Genomic DNA, 14,807 nt, shown 5'->3' on the forward strand with positions numbered 1-14,807 from the left:
AGTTTGCCTGGGAAACATGAACATCACTGTAAGGTTGCTGGCTTTAACCAGCCTGACATTCTTTGTTTTTGCTGGGTTGATGTTTGACAGCCGTTTTACCCCATATTTCAGTGACCACTGAGAGCCAAATGACACTCATATATCACCCTTAATTTTCACACACATCAAATAAAGATTTGTTTATTTTTATGTGAATGGATGTTTTGCCTAAATGTATGCCTGTACACCACATGTGTGCAGTACCCATGGAGGCCAGAAGAGGGCTTCAGATCTCCTAGAACTGGGATTATGGACGATTGTTAGCTGTCGTGGGGGTGTGGGTGTCCTGGCTAGGCATAGAGAGGGTCCAGAGTTTTCCTAAATTGATCTGGGTACTTAGTAGCTAAGATAGGTTTAGAACCTGGGTCTCCTATCTCGTGGTATATTCCTCACGCTTCTCTGCATGGTAACATCATGCAGCTCTCAGCTCACACGTGCTTAATTCTCTGTTGATAGAATATCATTGTTGGTAGTTGAAGTCTACGGTCATGCCTTTGGTTGGGAATAAGGGTTGACATGAGATATCTCAGTCCTTGTCCTTGCAGGTAAGAGTCTTGTTTATTTATAAATTAAGACTTCATTAAAATCTACTTCATTTTTAAACTTTAAGAGGAGAAAAATATTCGAAGGAATTAATTTAATTATGAATTAAGACTTAGCTTCTTTCTTTGTTCTGTTATCCATTGCTCCTGCCTGTCCAGTAGTGAGCTGTGAAGTCTATGCATGTTTTCTCACTGACATCATCATTGTCTGAATTTAAATATTGCAGAGGATGGCCGAGGAGTCCCAAAATACAGTTCTGACTTTTCGTGGGGAAAGGACTACCTGGATTGCCCCAGGAACCCTAAATGACCTTCTGGAACTGAAAATGAAGCATCCCAGCGCTCCACTTGTGATTGGCAACACCTATCTGGGTGGGTAGCGAGACCCACTTCTTTCCTGCATTGGTGCTCAGATTACTGAAAAGAGGAGAAAGCTGTAGCATTGGCTCACAAGCAGATTCACGGGTTACAGGAGGTCTTCCTTTGGTCTGGCTGATAGCTGGCTTGTAGCACCGATGCCTTCCCTGTCCACATTGTACTTTGGCCTTTCATCCCAACTATACCATGTGATTAGATTTGGAGTGTAGGGGGAAAGGTTTTCATTTTCTTCCTGGCACCAATAGATAGTAAAACAGACCTTTTTCTTAATGAAAAAGTCCCAGCCTGAGTAAGGACCACCAAAAAAGGAAACAGGCTTCCTTCCCCTTGAGTTCATTTCAGTGAGTTCTAGGTCCTAGTCTTACTTGCAAAATGAAATCTAGCTGGTGTATTCCTCCTCCTCCTCCTCCTCCTCCTCCTGCTCCTCCTCCTCCTCCTCTCCCTCCTCTTTCTCCTCCTCCTCTCCCTTCTCCTCCTCCTCCTCTCTCTCCTCCTCCTCTTCCTCCCCCTCCTCTACCTCCTCTTCGTGTTCCTCCTCCTCCTCCTGTTCTTTCTCCTCCTCCTCTCCCTTCTCCTCCTCTCTCTCCTCCTCCTCTTCCTCCCCCTCCTGTACCTCATCTTCGTGTTTCTCCTCCTCCTCCTGTTCTTTCTCCTCCTCCTCTCCCTTCTCCTCCTCTCTCTCCTCCTCCTCTTCCTCCCCCTCCTCTACCTCCTCTTCTTGTTTCTCCTCCTCCTCCTGTTCTTTCTCCTCCTCCTCTTATTCCTCCTCCACTTCCTTCTCCCCCTCTCCCCTCTATCCTTGATGGAACCTGAGCTATCGCCCATGGTAGGCAAGTGCTCTGCCTCAAATTCATAGAAACCCTCCAATTCCAGTCTCTCGGATGCTGAGATGACAGATATGAGCTACTAAGTCTGGCTCAAAAAGCAACATTAAAAAATATCCTTCTCTTTATTAAATGTATCCGTTAATAGGAAATACACAACGTGTTGAGAAGAACATGGACACATACAACTCTCAATCTGATGCTGTATCCTCCGTCCCCTTCACCTTCTAAAGTTTTGATGTAGAGACTTGCGGGGCTGCCCTCCTCCTGCGCCACTGCACACACATAGGCGTGTGCCACCAGGCCCAGCATACCTGTATTATGATGATTCTTCTCTCTTTTAGGGCTTCATATGAAGTTCACAGACGTATCTTATCCAATTATCATCTCTCCTGCAAGGATCTTAGAATTATTTGTGGTGACTAATACAAAGCAAGGTATGTTCTTATTTATTCTAAGAAGGTTTGTATGCTGCAAATGGATGGTTGGGGGAAAAAAAAGCAAAGGTTGCTTGACACTAAGGAGATCACAGGCTCTTGTGATGGAGGAGATCACACTCAGCCAGTGCTGAACTGTGGCTGATCCTTTGTAAAGAACATGTCCTGAGTTTAGGAAATCCTGAAAAACTTTGCACATCCTGTCTTGAGATTCAACTTTTTCCGCAGAGAACTAGGCCTCGAATAATTTTTATTGATTTGCTCAGACTCTCATCCTGCTATGTCTAAGGTCCCCACTCCTTGAAGAGTACCTTCCCTGTTGTCTTCACTCTGGCAGCTGAGAAAATGGCTACCCTAGACTCCATCTGGTAGACACCCTCAGTTCTTTCTCCAGGGCCACAGAACTGATTTCAGGGAATGCCCACAGCTCTCCAACAAGGAGAAGCTCAATGGCCCTCCTGCACGAGATCGTACTCAATGCTTTAGGTAAATGCTAGTCCATGAAAAGTGCAAGGAGAATAAAGCCATGTCCCAACATTCATTTTTCAGTTCCTTTTCAAGTTATCGAGTTTCTCCCATGAGCCAGGTACAGGGCTGTGAGCTGGCTGATACGGTCTCCCAAGAAAGACACGGTTTCTTCCCTCAGCATTAATCACACAAGCAGCAGATATGAGAGGAAGCCTTCAGATGATGTGATGCTGTGGGTGCTGTTAGTCATATTTTATCTTCTGCAGAGTCTTCCTCCACAGCTAACAGGAGCCTTCAAAATGGTGCTAAGTTTAGGATTGCGACACTTTCAGTGCTTTTCAAGCTTCAATTAAAAAGAATCTTGGACTTTTCTTTTTAAGGAAGGAATAATACAAAGGTAAATAGAAATTTGTTAGTGGAAAACCAGATACAAAATTACTAGCATCAGATTGAGAGTTGTATGTGTCCATGTTCTTCTCAACATGTTGTGTTTTTCCTATTAACGGATACATTTAATAAAGGGAAGGATATTTTTTCTTTTTTTTTTTTTTTTGGTTTTTTTTGTTTTGTTTTGTTTTGTTTTTGTTTTTGTTTTTCGAGACAGGGTTTCTCTGTATAGCCCTGGCTGTCCTGGAACTCACTTTGTAGACCAGGCTGGCCTCGAACTCAGAAATCTGCCTGCCTCTGCCTCCCGAGTGCTGGGATTAAAGGCGTGCACCACCACGCCCGGCTATGGGAAGGATATTTTTAAATGGTGCCTTTTGAACCAGACTTAGTAGCTCATATCTGTTATCTCAGCATCTGAGAGATTGAAATTGGAGGGTTTCTGTGAATTGGAGGCCAGCCTAGGCTATTCTATAGTGAATTCCAGGACAGTCTGAGCTGTAGAATGTCTCTGTCCCTGTCTGTCTGTCTGTCTGTCTGTCTGTCTGTCTGTCTCTCTCTCTCTCTCTCTCTCTCACACACACACACACACACACACACACACTTGTCATCCTGTTGGAGCAGCTTGTGCAGAAGAGCATGCGCTGTGCTGGGGAACCTCCTACCTGACCGGCACGATCCTGGCAAGCCTCATCTTGGGGTAACTGAGAACCTGGAAACAATACACAGGCGCACATACTAGGTTTGTCATGGTTGCCATCCTCAGCCCTGGTTTCAATGCTGCTGAGTCATGTCACAGCCCTGTCTCTGAGCACTCAAGTCAGACAGTCTTCATCTTGCCAACAAATGGATCCTCGTGCAGTAAGCGTTCTTTCAACATCCACTGGGCTGTAAATAGATCCCTGATCTATAGTTTCCAGTGGCCTAGATCACTATTTGTTCAATGATAAATCACAGCCAAAGGAAGGCAGGCCAAATAGGTTGGCAGCCTGAGTTCACAGTGTGAGATGAAAAGCCACGCGGGGTAGAGAGGCGGACAAGTAAACAGATCTCATCTCTCTAGATGAATCTTTGGACTTGTGAGCTGGGCTGTTTATTCTAGGTTAACTGACTGGATAAACATATCAAAACCTGACCAAAAGGAATTCTGCCGGGAGGCGAATCATCCACCACACCCATTAACACCAACTGAAGCAACCCTGCCTTTCTCCAGGGAGGGAGGCAAGCAAGCCCTGTGAGACAAGAGCCTGCTTACTGCAGATTCTTGTCTCCACAGCCCTTTTGCTTAACGTACCAAAAATTACATCACGAGCTCCCTCTGCTGAGCGTACACTGATAAATCAGAACCTAAAACATTTGTGTTCTGGGAAAGGTAAGCAGTTATAAATTAAAAGTTTCTCTATAGGAAGTCCAAGACAGGGTGTCACATACAAAGCAGAGAAGTACTAGCTGAACATTTCTGGTTTCCCGACAAGATTTTCTAAGCGTGGCTGCTGGTGGGCTGGTGATACACAAGGACCAGAAACCTCACCAGGAAGAGCTTGCACATGCATCTTCCTAGCACTTAGCAGAGCTGAAATCACACCATTTATTGCTTGCCCGGTTTTCTCCTTCCCTACCGGATGCTGACTTAAGAGGAGACCTTGTCTATATTCTCTGCCCTAGGATGACGAGCACAGCAGATGCTCAGAAACAGCTACACAGTGGATGAGGCAGGTCGAAATTTATTCATAGTGTCTTTTAAGGTAGTCCTCCAACTAGAGAACGATAGAATACTAGTCACACAAGGACAGATGCGTGTTTACTAGTAAGTAATAAATGAGAAAGGCAAGGCTGGGAAGATGGCTCAGTGGTCAAAAGCACTTGTGGTCCACACAAACCTGAGGACCAGTGTTTGGACTTCCAGAAACATGAGTGGGTGTATGAATGGCCTGCCTTTAATTCTAACTTTGGAAGGCAGCAACAGAAGATCCCGAGAGCAAACTGGTTATCAGGATTATCCATATAAGCAAGCTCTGGGTTTGACTGAGAGACTCTGCCTCAATAAATAAGGAGGAAAACTGATAGAAGACGATCCTAAAATCTTATATGTGCACACATGTGCCAGCACAGATACAAACAAGCACACTCACATGCACATGAAAATGGAAGGAAAAATAAATAAATGTGAGGGCACCTGTGGACAAGGGAATGGAATCCAAGTTCAACTTTGAAATGGGAAGGGTTTGGTATGAACCAAGGAAAGACGTGTTGTGCAAGTCATCAGAGATACAGTGGTCTGAAAGCAGGTCTTCATACTGCCGCACTGGCACTTACCATCTGCTGCTGAGGGGAGACGTCACACAAGCTACATGGAAGATCACGGCTATGACCAGGGCTGTACAAGAGAGGCACATGATGTGTTAGGGAGCAGGTTAACAGGGCAGCCTGATGAAACTACAACTTGGGAAGGCAGATCCCAGAGCAGGTAGGTGGGAAGCAGCAGATGGAGAAGGTGGCGGCTTCGTGAACAGAACACCAGGGGCAGAAAACAGCGCCTGATGCTAAGTCACAGACTGGGCAGAGGACAGCAGACAGCCCTCAGCCCTCACGAGGGAGTGAGCGCTGGCTGTCCTGGTGTGTTCGGGTGCCTTTCAGGGATCATGTAGTATTTTTGCTCTCTCTTCTTCATATTTATAAGGTGATCTAGTGAGCATGTGGAACCTCCTGAGTGGGAAAGACAGCATCATAATCAACTCTTGACGTCGTTCCTCACTTTCCCCCTCACTCCCCGGCTTCCAGAACATTAACAAAGCGCTCTCACTCTCAGGGCTGACACTGGGCGCAGGCCTCAGCCTGACCCAGGTGAAGAACGTCTTGTCTGACGTGGTCTCCAGACTCCCTAAGGAGAAGACGCAGATATACTGTGCTCTCCTGAAGCAGCTGAAGACCCTGGCTGGGCAGCAGATCAGGAATGTGGCCGTAGGTTCTCTGCAACCCTCCTCTGGGTGGGGACTCTTTAAGGAGGGAAGATAGCATTCATCACTCTTTCTGTTTCTGGCTGTATCCATTTGTGGTTTCCACACGGCTGAATGAGAGGTTGCCCACTTCTAGATCCCTGTGGAGTAAGCCACTTAAATGACCAGGTTGGTGTGCAGGGACGTCTCTGGCCCCACACTCATAGTCCCACCTCCCACCAATACTTAGACGCAATTTGTGTGGCTTCCTTTAACCATGTTTTTGTCTGCTGCCGTGCAAGCCTCATGTGCATAACTGGAACAATGTCCGCATCCATAAATCTCAACAAGCACCTTCCTAATAGAGGTGGCGTTTGCTGTGTTCCTAATAGAGGTGGCGTTCACTGTGTTCCTATTTTTTTTTGGGGGGGGGTGTTGCTATTGTTGTTGTTTTGGGGTTTTTTTGTAAATAATTAAAAGGATAAGCCGTTGCTGTAAACATTTCAGATTTTGCAAGAAAACCTGGAGCCCTGCTGGCATGTTTTATTCTAATTGCTGAATTATCCTGAAAAGAAACACTAGGCTCAGCGGACTTCAGCGCTCACAACAAAAGCCTGGGGATGCTTACAAATCTTTCCTTTAGTCCTTAGGTGGTCATATTATCAGTAGACTGCCGACCTCTGACCTCAACCCTATTTTGGGCATAGGCAATTGCATCCTCAATGTTGCCTCAACAGGTAAGTGACTGAGTTCCCTTCTAAGTACAGGTGACAGTTTCCCAGACACTAGCCATAGAGACGTGGGGCGACGGGAGCTCACTGTTTATACTATTAACCCAGTGCTGAGGTTTCAGTCTGTTGTGGAAAGACCTAGAAGCACACACATCAGGAAGATAGTAAGCAAATGGCACACTTCAAGAAAGCCAGAACTGTCAGTAAACCCACCGCTACTTGATTTGTCCTTTGATCTGGTTGTGTTAGGTATTTACATAATTGTCAACCTGATAGGCTCTGTAATCAGGAAGAGACACGCTTTAGGAAGATCTGTAAGGGATTGTCTAGCGTAGTCTGCAGCTGGGCATGCCTGGGAGTGACTGTCTTGGTCAGGTTAGTTGGGATGGAATGACCCACCCTAGTGGAGGGCCACGTCATTCCCTTGGCTTGGGTTCTGTACTGAAGAGGGAGGAAACTTAGCCCAGCAGGTAAGCATTGCTCTCTGTTGCCTGTCTACACCACGAGAGCAACAATTCCAGCCTCATGCCATCTAGCTTCCCCATTATGATGCCCTTTGCACTGTTAGCCCTTTCTCCCCTACGATGTTTTGTGCAGACACTTTGTCACAGAGACAGAGGATGCTACCAGGACACAGATCATCGTCAACAGCACTGCAGCCGGCTCACACTACAGAGGCTGAAATGGTACACCGCAGGGTTTATTCTCATGGTGGCTGGCTCTGCCTGTTCTCTGACTGGCGGTGACTCACCTCATCTGTGCTCATATATTTAGGTTCTAAAGCAATCACTTACTTCCTTTAAAGCTAAACTTTAGTACTTTAAAGAACAAAGCCAACTTTTTCTTTTAAAACTCTCATGTACCACAGGCACAAAACACATTAGACTGCAGACATGGGCAGGGATCACACCGCAAGCAGTTCCCCAGCAGACTTTAACTGAAGTTGGCTTGATTCTGACTCTGTATCATCGAGTATCATAAGCCACACGCTGAGGAGTCAGTTCTCAAGTGTCGCCACTTCAGACCCCAGCCACCAAATGGGTCTCTGGAACTCCTGACCAAAGAAGTCAGGGCAGGGCCATGGCCCTACCCTTCTTATTATTTTGCTACATTGGCTCCCCAAAACCCAGGTAAGCACTAGGCTGTGCTTGCCCGTGTGCTCTAGGGGACATTGCAAAGCTTCCTGGTGAGCAGTAGGTGAGGCTCACACAGAGCACAGTTTATGGAAAGAGATTGAATGCCTCTAAGTCCTCTCCAAGCTCACCACCCGCTGGTCACCTCCGTGCGTTCGGCCATCAGGTCCCAGGCTTTAGAGCCTCATGCGAGATGGGGTTGAGGATGCCACCGATGTTTGCTAAAATGTCAATCCTCCGATCACCTGGTTGGTTACCTTGGCAACCAGCTCCCATGCTGAGGCCATTCAAGTACCCACTAAGAGTCACTTCATTAATGAAAATGATGCTTCTTTCATGCAGGAAACCCCAGGGACTTTAGAAGCTGTGTCAAATACTCTTAACCTCTCAGGAAATTACACAGGTCTAAGAGTTCCGAATCAGCAAACAGAATCAGAAAACTAAACTCAAAAGCAAGACAGACTCCTTGTAGCTCTCCTGTTCACAAGGGCTCTAGAGATTAATGTCAGAGACTAGGGCAGAAGCCAAATATGTATTTCTTACTAATTCACAGTATTGCAGGTACTGTGTGTACATGTGTCTGTCTGTCTGTCTGTCTGTCTGTCTGTCTGTCTCTCTCTCTCTCTGTGTGTGTGTGTGTGTGTGTGTGTGTGTGTGTGTTGGATCAAACTCAGGGCTTTGAGTGTGCTAGTCAAGCACTCTGGCATTGAGTTGAGCCACCAAACCCCTCATGGGTCTTATTATGGAAAATTCTATAGCAGGATCCACAGGAGAGGATGATATCAAGGGCTACTAAACAAATGGTCATTTATGCTGACCTTGTCAGATAAACTTATTTAAAAGGGAGCTTCCAGTAGGACAGGACAGGACAGGACAGGACAGGACAGGGAAGTGGTCCCTGTGTGGTAAGAGAAAGGACAATGAAAATTCTTCCTGGTTTACAACTTACACAAGAAAAATCAGTCTATTTTCACTTGACTGTTGGTCAGGAAGTGTAGTCATTAATTTGACCCCATTCTTTCCATCAATCTGGCTCCTGAATGGTTGTTACCTCTGAGCACAGAGCACACCCACCTTCAGAGGACAAAGATTCATCCTCACCCAGGCTCAGCAAGAAGACCTCCCCAAAGAGTTCTTAAAACGTCACAAGGAAATAAATATTTCACCTTCCCTAGGTGACTTTCTCTAGAAGCATATTTTTTATTTCTGGGTCTGGGTTTTTAGGATTTGGGTTTGAAATATTTGCATGAATGTATGGCTGCTTTGTGTGTTGCTGGTCATGGCTGCTATCATCCACCATCCTCACAAGCAACATCCGATTGCTTACCACATCCCTTCAAACCCAGGAGGTCCTTGTCCTCTCTCATTCATATGTCCCCCACCACCACTGCCCACACATCGTCTGGCACAGTGACCACACATACACATGGATTCAGGTTATTCTGCCCCATAAGACATACACTGTAAGCAAGGCAGAGAGTTTCCCCCACACTGGATGATCCTGCTATTACAGGAAGAAGGACATCTTTCCCAAATGAGAGTCAGGTCACAGGGTGGTCAGGACATCACAAGTAGCTATTTGCCCATTTTGGAATTTGTTTTTAGAAGAAGAATACCACTGGATTCAGTAAAAGAGTAGCAATGGTCTAAGCCTTTTTTTTTTTTTTTTTTATCTATTTATTATATGTAAGTACACTGTAGCTGTCTTCAGACGCACCAGAAGAGGGCATCAGATCTCATTACGGGTGGTTGTGAGCCACCATGTGGTTGCTGGGATTTGAACTTCGGACCTTCGGAAGAGCAGTCGGGTGCTCTTACCAACTGAGCCATCTCACCAGCCCCCGGTCTAAGCCTTTAATAAAGTGCTTTTCCCTTCACAGAAGGAATACAGCAAATCCCTCTGAATGATCATTTTCTCGCTGGAGTTCCAGATGCAATCCTGAAGCCAGAGCAAGTGCTCATCTCCGTTTTTGTGCCACGCTCCAGCAAGGTATGATGTCACAAGGTCTATAATAGTTACTGGCCTCTCTCTCTCTCTCTCTCTCTCTCTCCCTCTCTCTCTCTCTCTCTCTCTCTCTCTCTCTCCAAATCTTGAATTAGCTTTGGCATAGAGAAGCATAGAATTTGTCACAAATATCTTATGCATGCAGAGGTGCAAATAATATCAAATTAGATGTAGCCAGCTCCTTCAACCATGTCTTGCAGCATCAGGATGGTGTATTATTTCCTCACACTTCTTCAGCAGCATTAAGCCTCAGGACCTTGGACCCATAGTAGCTCAGTGAAAAGGACCCCTGCTGCATAGGTGAGGAGATTGCACTCCAAGGAAGTTTCATCATTTCAACCCAAGACTCATGCTGAAAAGTTGGGAGGACCAAGACCCCAAGCCTCCATCAACCGCAGAAGAGCTAAGTAAAATGGAGAAAATAAAGATGGCCTTACTGTACCATCTTAATGTTTTCTTTAAATTAGTGATAATTGCAGAGACGTGTGTGAGGCACCAGTGACCTCTGGCTATACAGAGATGCTCTTAGCATACCAGGCTCTTGTGTGGCCACTGTTGGAGAAGCACAGTTCTGGCTCACGTTCTGTTCAATAACAATATCTATTTTCCATCCAGAAACTTGGACAAATGTTACTATTGTAGCTCACGTTTTGTTTCTGAGATCTGTTCAACCAAAAAAAATGAGACCCCAGTCATCACTGCCACCAGACTCATTGTTGACGCTTGTCCACAGTGAGAGTCATTCAATCAACATTTATTAAGGAGCTTCTGAGCAGGTGGCATGCCAAAGACATCAAAGTCACTTTCTTTCTTTCTTTCTTTCTTTCTTTCTTTCTTTCTTTCTTTCTTTCTTTCTTTCTTTCTTTCTCTCTCTCTCTCTCTCTCTCTCTCTTTCTTTCTTAGATTTATTTATTTTTATGTATATGAGTACACTGTAGCTGTACAGATGGTTATGAGCCTTCATGTGTTTGTTGGGAATTGAATTTCTAGAATCTCTGCTCGCTTCGGTTAACCCCCTCTCGCGCAGGTCAACTCTGCTCGCTCAGCCCCTGCTTGTTCAGGCTCAAAGATTTATTTATTATTATACATTATTATACATAAGTACACTGTAGCTGTCTTCAGACACACCAGAAGAGGGTGTCAGGTCTTGCTACGGATGGTTGTGAGTACCATGTGGTTGCTGGGATTTGAACTCAGGACCTCTGGAAGAGCAGTCAGTGCTTTTAACCACATCGCTGAACTTGAGCTAAAACTGTACTCTTCCTCTGCCAGAGTTTACAGATTACAGTTTTAGCTCAAGTTCAGTCATGTGGCAGAATACATTAAACAATAAAATTGGAAATCTGCTGCTTTTGATTGATCAAAAGATCCCATTCTGCAGAACCTTGTAGGCTAACATCAAAGACACTACAACTTCAGAACAAGTTTTGCCAAATTGAGAAAAGAAATGGTGTTCTAAGCATGGAGCCTATTCAGGAGTTCATGTGTGTTAGTGAGGTATCTGTAGCAAGCAGGGTGACTCTGAAGTTAAAAAACACATCCCATACTACATCACCCATGTTATGTGTCTGTCACCCCACAAAGTTCAACCTAAATCAGTTCATAAAGATAGAATCAGATAAGTTAGGAGACAGTCCACAAACAGTCTATTGTTCCCCAAATCAGTGTCATGAAAGAACAAGGCAGAAAACTCTGGTAGAGCAAAGAAAGTAAGAGAGCTGTGAAGATCTCACCTTCATGGGTAAGGCACGGCCAGGGCTGGGGGGGGGGGTGTAGGGGAGTTCTACATGCAGAAATGTGAATATGGACTAAATGTTAGATAGTAGCATTGTATCATTGGATCGTTAGGCTTGCTGTTAATAATGCTGTTGGCCTAGAGCTATGGAGAAAGCCCTTATATTTTAGGAGTTACATATAGAAATATTTAGAGATGAAGCATCACAAAGCCAATGACTCATTTCCACTTAGACTGAGTGGAGGAGTGTGTCTTAAGCGTCAGGGTGGGAAGACCTGATTCATCACTGGTGAGGCCACAAACCTAAGTGAAGGATATATAGTTATTAATGTTCTGCCCTTACGACTGTTGTAGATTTGAAACATTTCTCAGTAAATAGTCATTCGTCTCATTTTCCAGTGGGAGTTTGTATCAGCCTTCAGACAGGCCCCTCGTCAGCAAAACGCGTTTGCAACAGTGAATGCTGGAATGAAAGTCGTTTTCAAGGAGGACACAAACACCATTACAGACTTGGGGATCTTATATGGAGGGATTGGTGCCACCGTAATCAGCGCAGATAAGTCCTGCCGGCAGCTGATTGGAAGGTGACTTACAAACTTTTACTCTGACTATCTTGTCATTTGAGTAGCGGCAACTGATCTGACTGGCTAAGGGGAGGGGTTATGCCTTTTTTTTCTATGGAGTATAGCTCTTGAGTAAGCACAAGAAAACAGGATCTACGACGACGTTGATGGGTGTCATGAGAGTCCTGTGTGAGAAAATAGGTTGGGCAACCTTTGTTTACAGTTTAGATTCATTTTGGTAAGTATCAGATGCCCGTTTGGCCCTGCCCACACTGAGCTGGCTGCATCCCCTCCTGTGCTTAGGTGCTGGGATGAAGAAATGCTGGATGATGCTGGCAAGATGATTTGTGAGGAAGTCTCCCTCCTGATGGCAGCCCCTGGAGGGATGGAGGAATACCGAAAGACTCTTGCCATCAGTTTCCTCTTCATGTTTTACTTAGACGTGTTGAAGCAGTTAAAGACGAGGGTAAGTTTGTGTTTGCCTGTAGGATGCCCTGGGGAAGGGAGTTTGTTCTAGATGCTTCTCCAGCTTCTGGGAAGGTTAAGAGAGCACCATGTGCTGACGTCACCGTAGTTCTGTTTGCAGGCTACATTTCCGAGTCCCATACTCAGTGAAACCCAAAGCTCTCAAGTTTGCTCAAACTTTCCCAAAGCAATAAAAACAAGTCATCAGAGATGCTGCGGCAACATTGAAAACGCTTTGTCAACTCAGCCATCACAGGAAGTACTTTCCATTAAACACACTACATGTCTTCATTCCAGGACCCCCACAAGTACCCTGACATCTCACAGAAACTCCTACACATTCTGGAAGACTTCCCTTTAACCATGCCTTATGGGATGCAGTCATTTCAGGTGAGTCCATTTTCTGCATTTTCTGAATGAACACAGCAGCTAAAAGAGGCTGCATCTGTCTTTTGACCTGGTTTTACTTTGAATTTCAAGTTGCTACTGTGGGTTTTTTTTTTTTAACTTTTTATTGGTTCTTTGTGGATTTCACATCATGCACCCAATCCCACTCATCTCCCCTCCCCTTGTACCTGCTCTCCGCCCTTGCAACTGGCCTGTTGTGGAAGTCCCTTTTGTCCACACTTCTTTGCTTGCAAATGTTCATTGCAATGAGTCATTGGTCTTGTTCAAGGCCTCTGGGTACTGCTACTCTATCAATACTGGAACCTCACTGGGACTCCTCTTGGACATCCTGTGCTGCCCCGTGTCATGGAGATCCGGTAGCTTTGGCTCTGTAGGACTGGTTCTTTCATGCACTCCTGTCAGTGGGGTAGGTGTTGGGATGAGCCGATTCAAAGCCCTGGATCTAGGCCTAAGGTCTGAGCTGGGCAGCCCGCTGGCTCTTCTGCTCTCACACTGTTGGGGCTGACTCACCAGCAACTACCCAAACCAGGGCCAGCTCTACCCTGCTGCCCAGGTGAGGTGCAGCTGCCCGCTCTCCCAAGTGTTGCCTCTGGTGAGGGTCAGGACCAGTTCTCCCTCTCTCAAGACCCCTGGGCCAGCTTTCCTGTCTGCTGCAGGTGGTGAGGAGTGAGGGAGGAGAGGATATGTCTTCATCATCCACACCACAGCACTGGAGATGAGTGATAGGGCCAGATCTCTCTCCCACGCTTGTATCCTTGGGGCTGGCTCACTCATAACTCTCACAATGTGTGGGCTGCTAGGGGCGGGGTCAGTTCTCCTGCTCTCAAGCCCCCAAGGCCCGCTCTCCCCTGGCACCCAGGTAAGAGTTCAGTGCCAGTTCTGCACAGCCCTCAGAAATTAACATGTTCCTGGTTAGCAGCCCCTATCAGGGACAGTCACTTAGCCTTTGGAGGTAACAGACCCCTGCTGCTGCAGGGCTAAAACCAGACATGCCCCCAGTGGCAGCACAGGCCAGGACCCCACCATGGTCCCAGGTGGCATCACCAGCCACATCACCACTCACATCAGGCTGTTCCTCACTACTCTTGAATGTCCAGTTCTGCCTGTCTTCATTGTACCCGCATCCTTCTGTTTCTCTTTCTCTTCCATTTCTCCACCACTGACTTGCTCCTCTTCGTGGCTCCTGGGGTCTCTGAGTGTCTGGGTCACCTCAGGAGTGCCATACCCGCTCATGCATTATGGCACAAGCAGGAGTCATCTTAGGCATGGTCTGCCCACCCCTTAGGCCTGCACAGCACAGGACTGGTGGCCCTCTAAGGTTAACTCTTGGGGGTAGGGGTGGGGAGCTGGAGCCAAACTGGTGACCCTCTAAGGTTCGATTTTCTCAGGGAATGTTAGGCTACTAACCACTCAATGTTCACAGATCAGAACACTGAGAGGACAGACGCTCTCTCCTCTCTGCCACCTCCTGACACACATGACACAGCCAGGGCTCAGCTTTTTTTTTTCCATTTTTTATTAGGTATTTAGCTCATTTACATTTCCAATGCTATACCAAAAGTCCCCCATACACCCACCCCCACTCCCCTACCCACCCACTCCCCCTTTTTGGCCCTGGCGTTCCCCTGTACTGGGGCATATAAAGTTTGCGTGTCCAATGGGCCTCTCTTTCCAGTGATGGACGACTAGGCCATCTTTTGATACATATGCAGCTAGAGTCAAGAGCTCCGGGGTACTGGTTAGTTCATATTGTTGTTCC

At 46.2% G+C, this 14,807-nt stretch overlaps 1 protein-coding gene and 1 pseudogene across 4 annotated transcripts in view; one reads left to right on the forward strand and one right to left on the reverse strand.

The window, feature by feature from the left end:
- Positions 1 to 14,807, forward strand: part of Aox3 (aldehyde oxidase 3) — an 89,087-nt gene that overhangs the window by 27,408 nt on the left and 46,872 nt on the right. For 3 of the 4 annotated variants that reach the window (XM_006496285.4, NM_023617.2, XM_006496284.4), the window contains 8 exons: positions 809 to 953; positions 2,128 to 2,220; positions 5,882 to 6,033; positions 6,652 to 6,745; positions 9,753 to 9,862; positions 12,012 to 12,196; positions 12,479 to 12,641; positions 12,938 to 13,030. In XM_006496285.4, the coding sequence (XP_006496348.1) occupies positions 809 to 953; positions 2,128 to 2,220; positions 5,882 to 6,033; positions 6,652 to 6,745; positions 9,753 to 9,862; positions 12,012 to 12,196; positions 12,479 to 12,641; positions 12,938 to 13,030 (1,035 nt within the window). Of the gene's footprint in view, positions 1 to 263; positions 585 to 808; positions 954 to 2,127; positions 2,221 to 5,881; positions 6,034 to 6,651; positions 6,746 to 9,752; positions 9,863 to 12,011; positions 12,197 to 12,478; positions 12,642 to 12,937; positions 13,031 to 14,807 lie in introns of those variants that run through there. The other variant, XM_017312370.2, reaches the window with a different exon arrangement.
- Positions 14,439 to 14,546, reverse strand: Gm24548 (annotated as a pseudogene).

This window comes from Mus musculus, chromosome 1, assembly GCF_000001635.26.
Source record: "Mus musculus strain C57BL/6J chromosome 1, GRCm38.p6 C57BL/6J".
Taxonomy (NCBI): domain Eukaryota; kingdom Metazoa; phylum Chordata; class Mammalia; order Rodentia; family Muridae; genus Mus; species Mus musculus.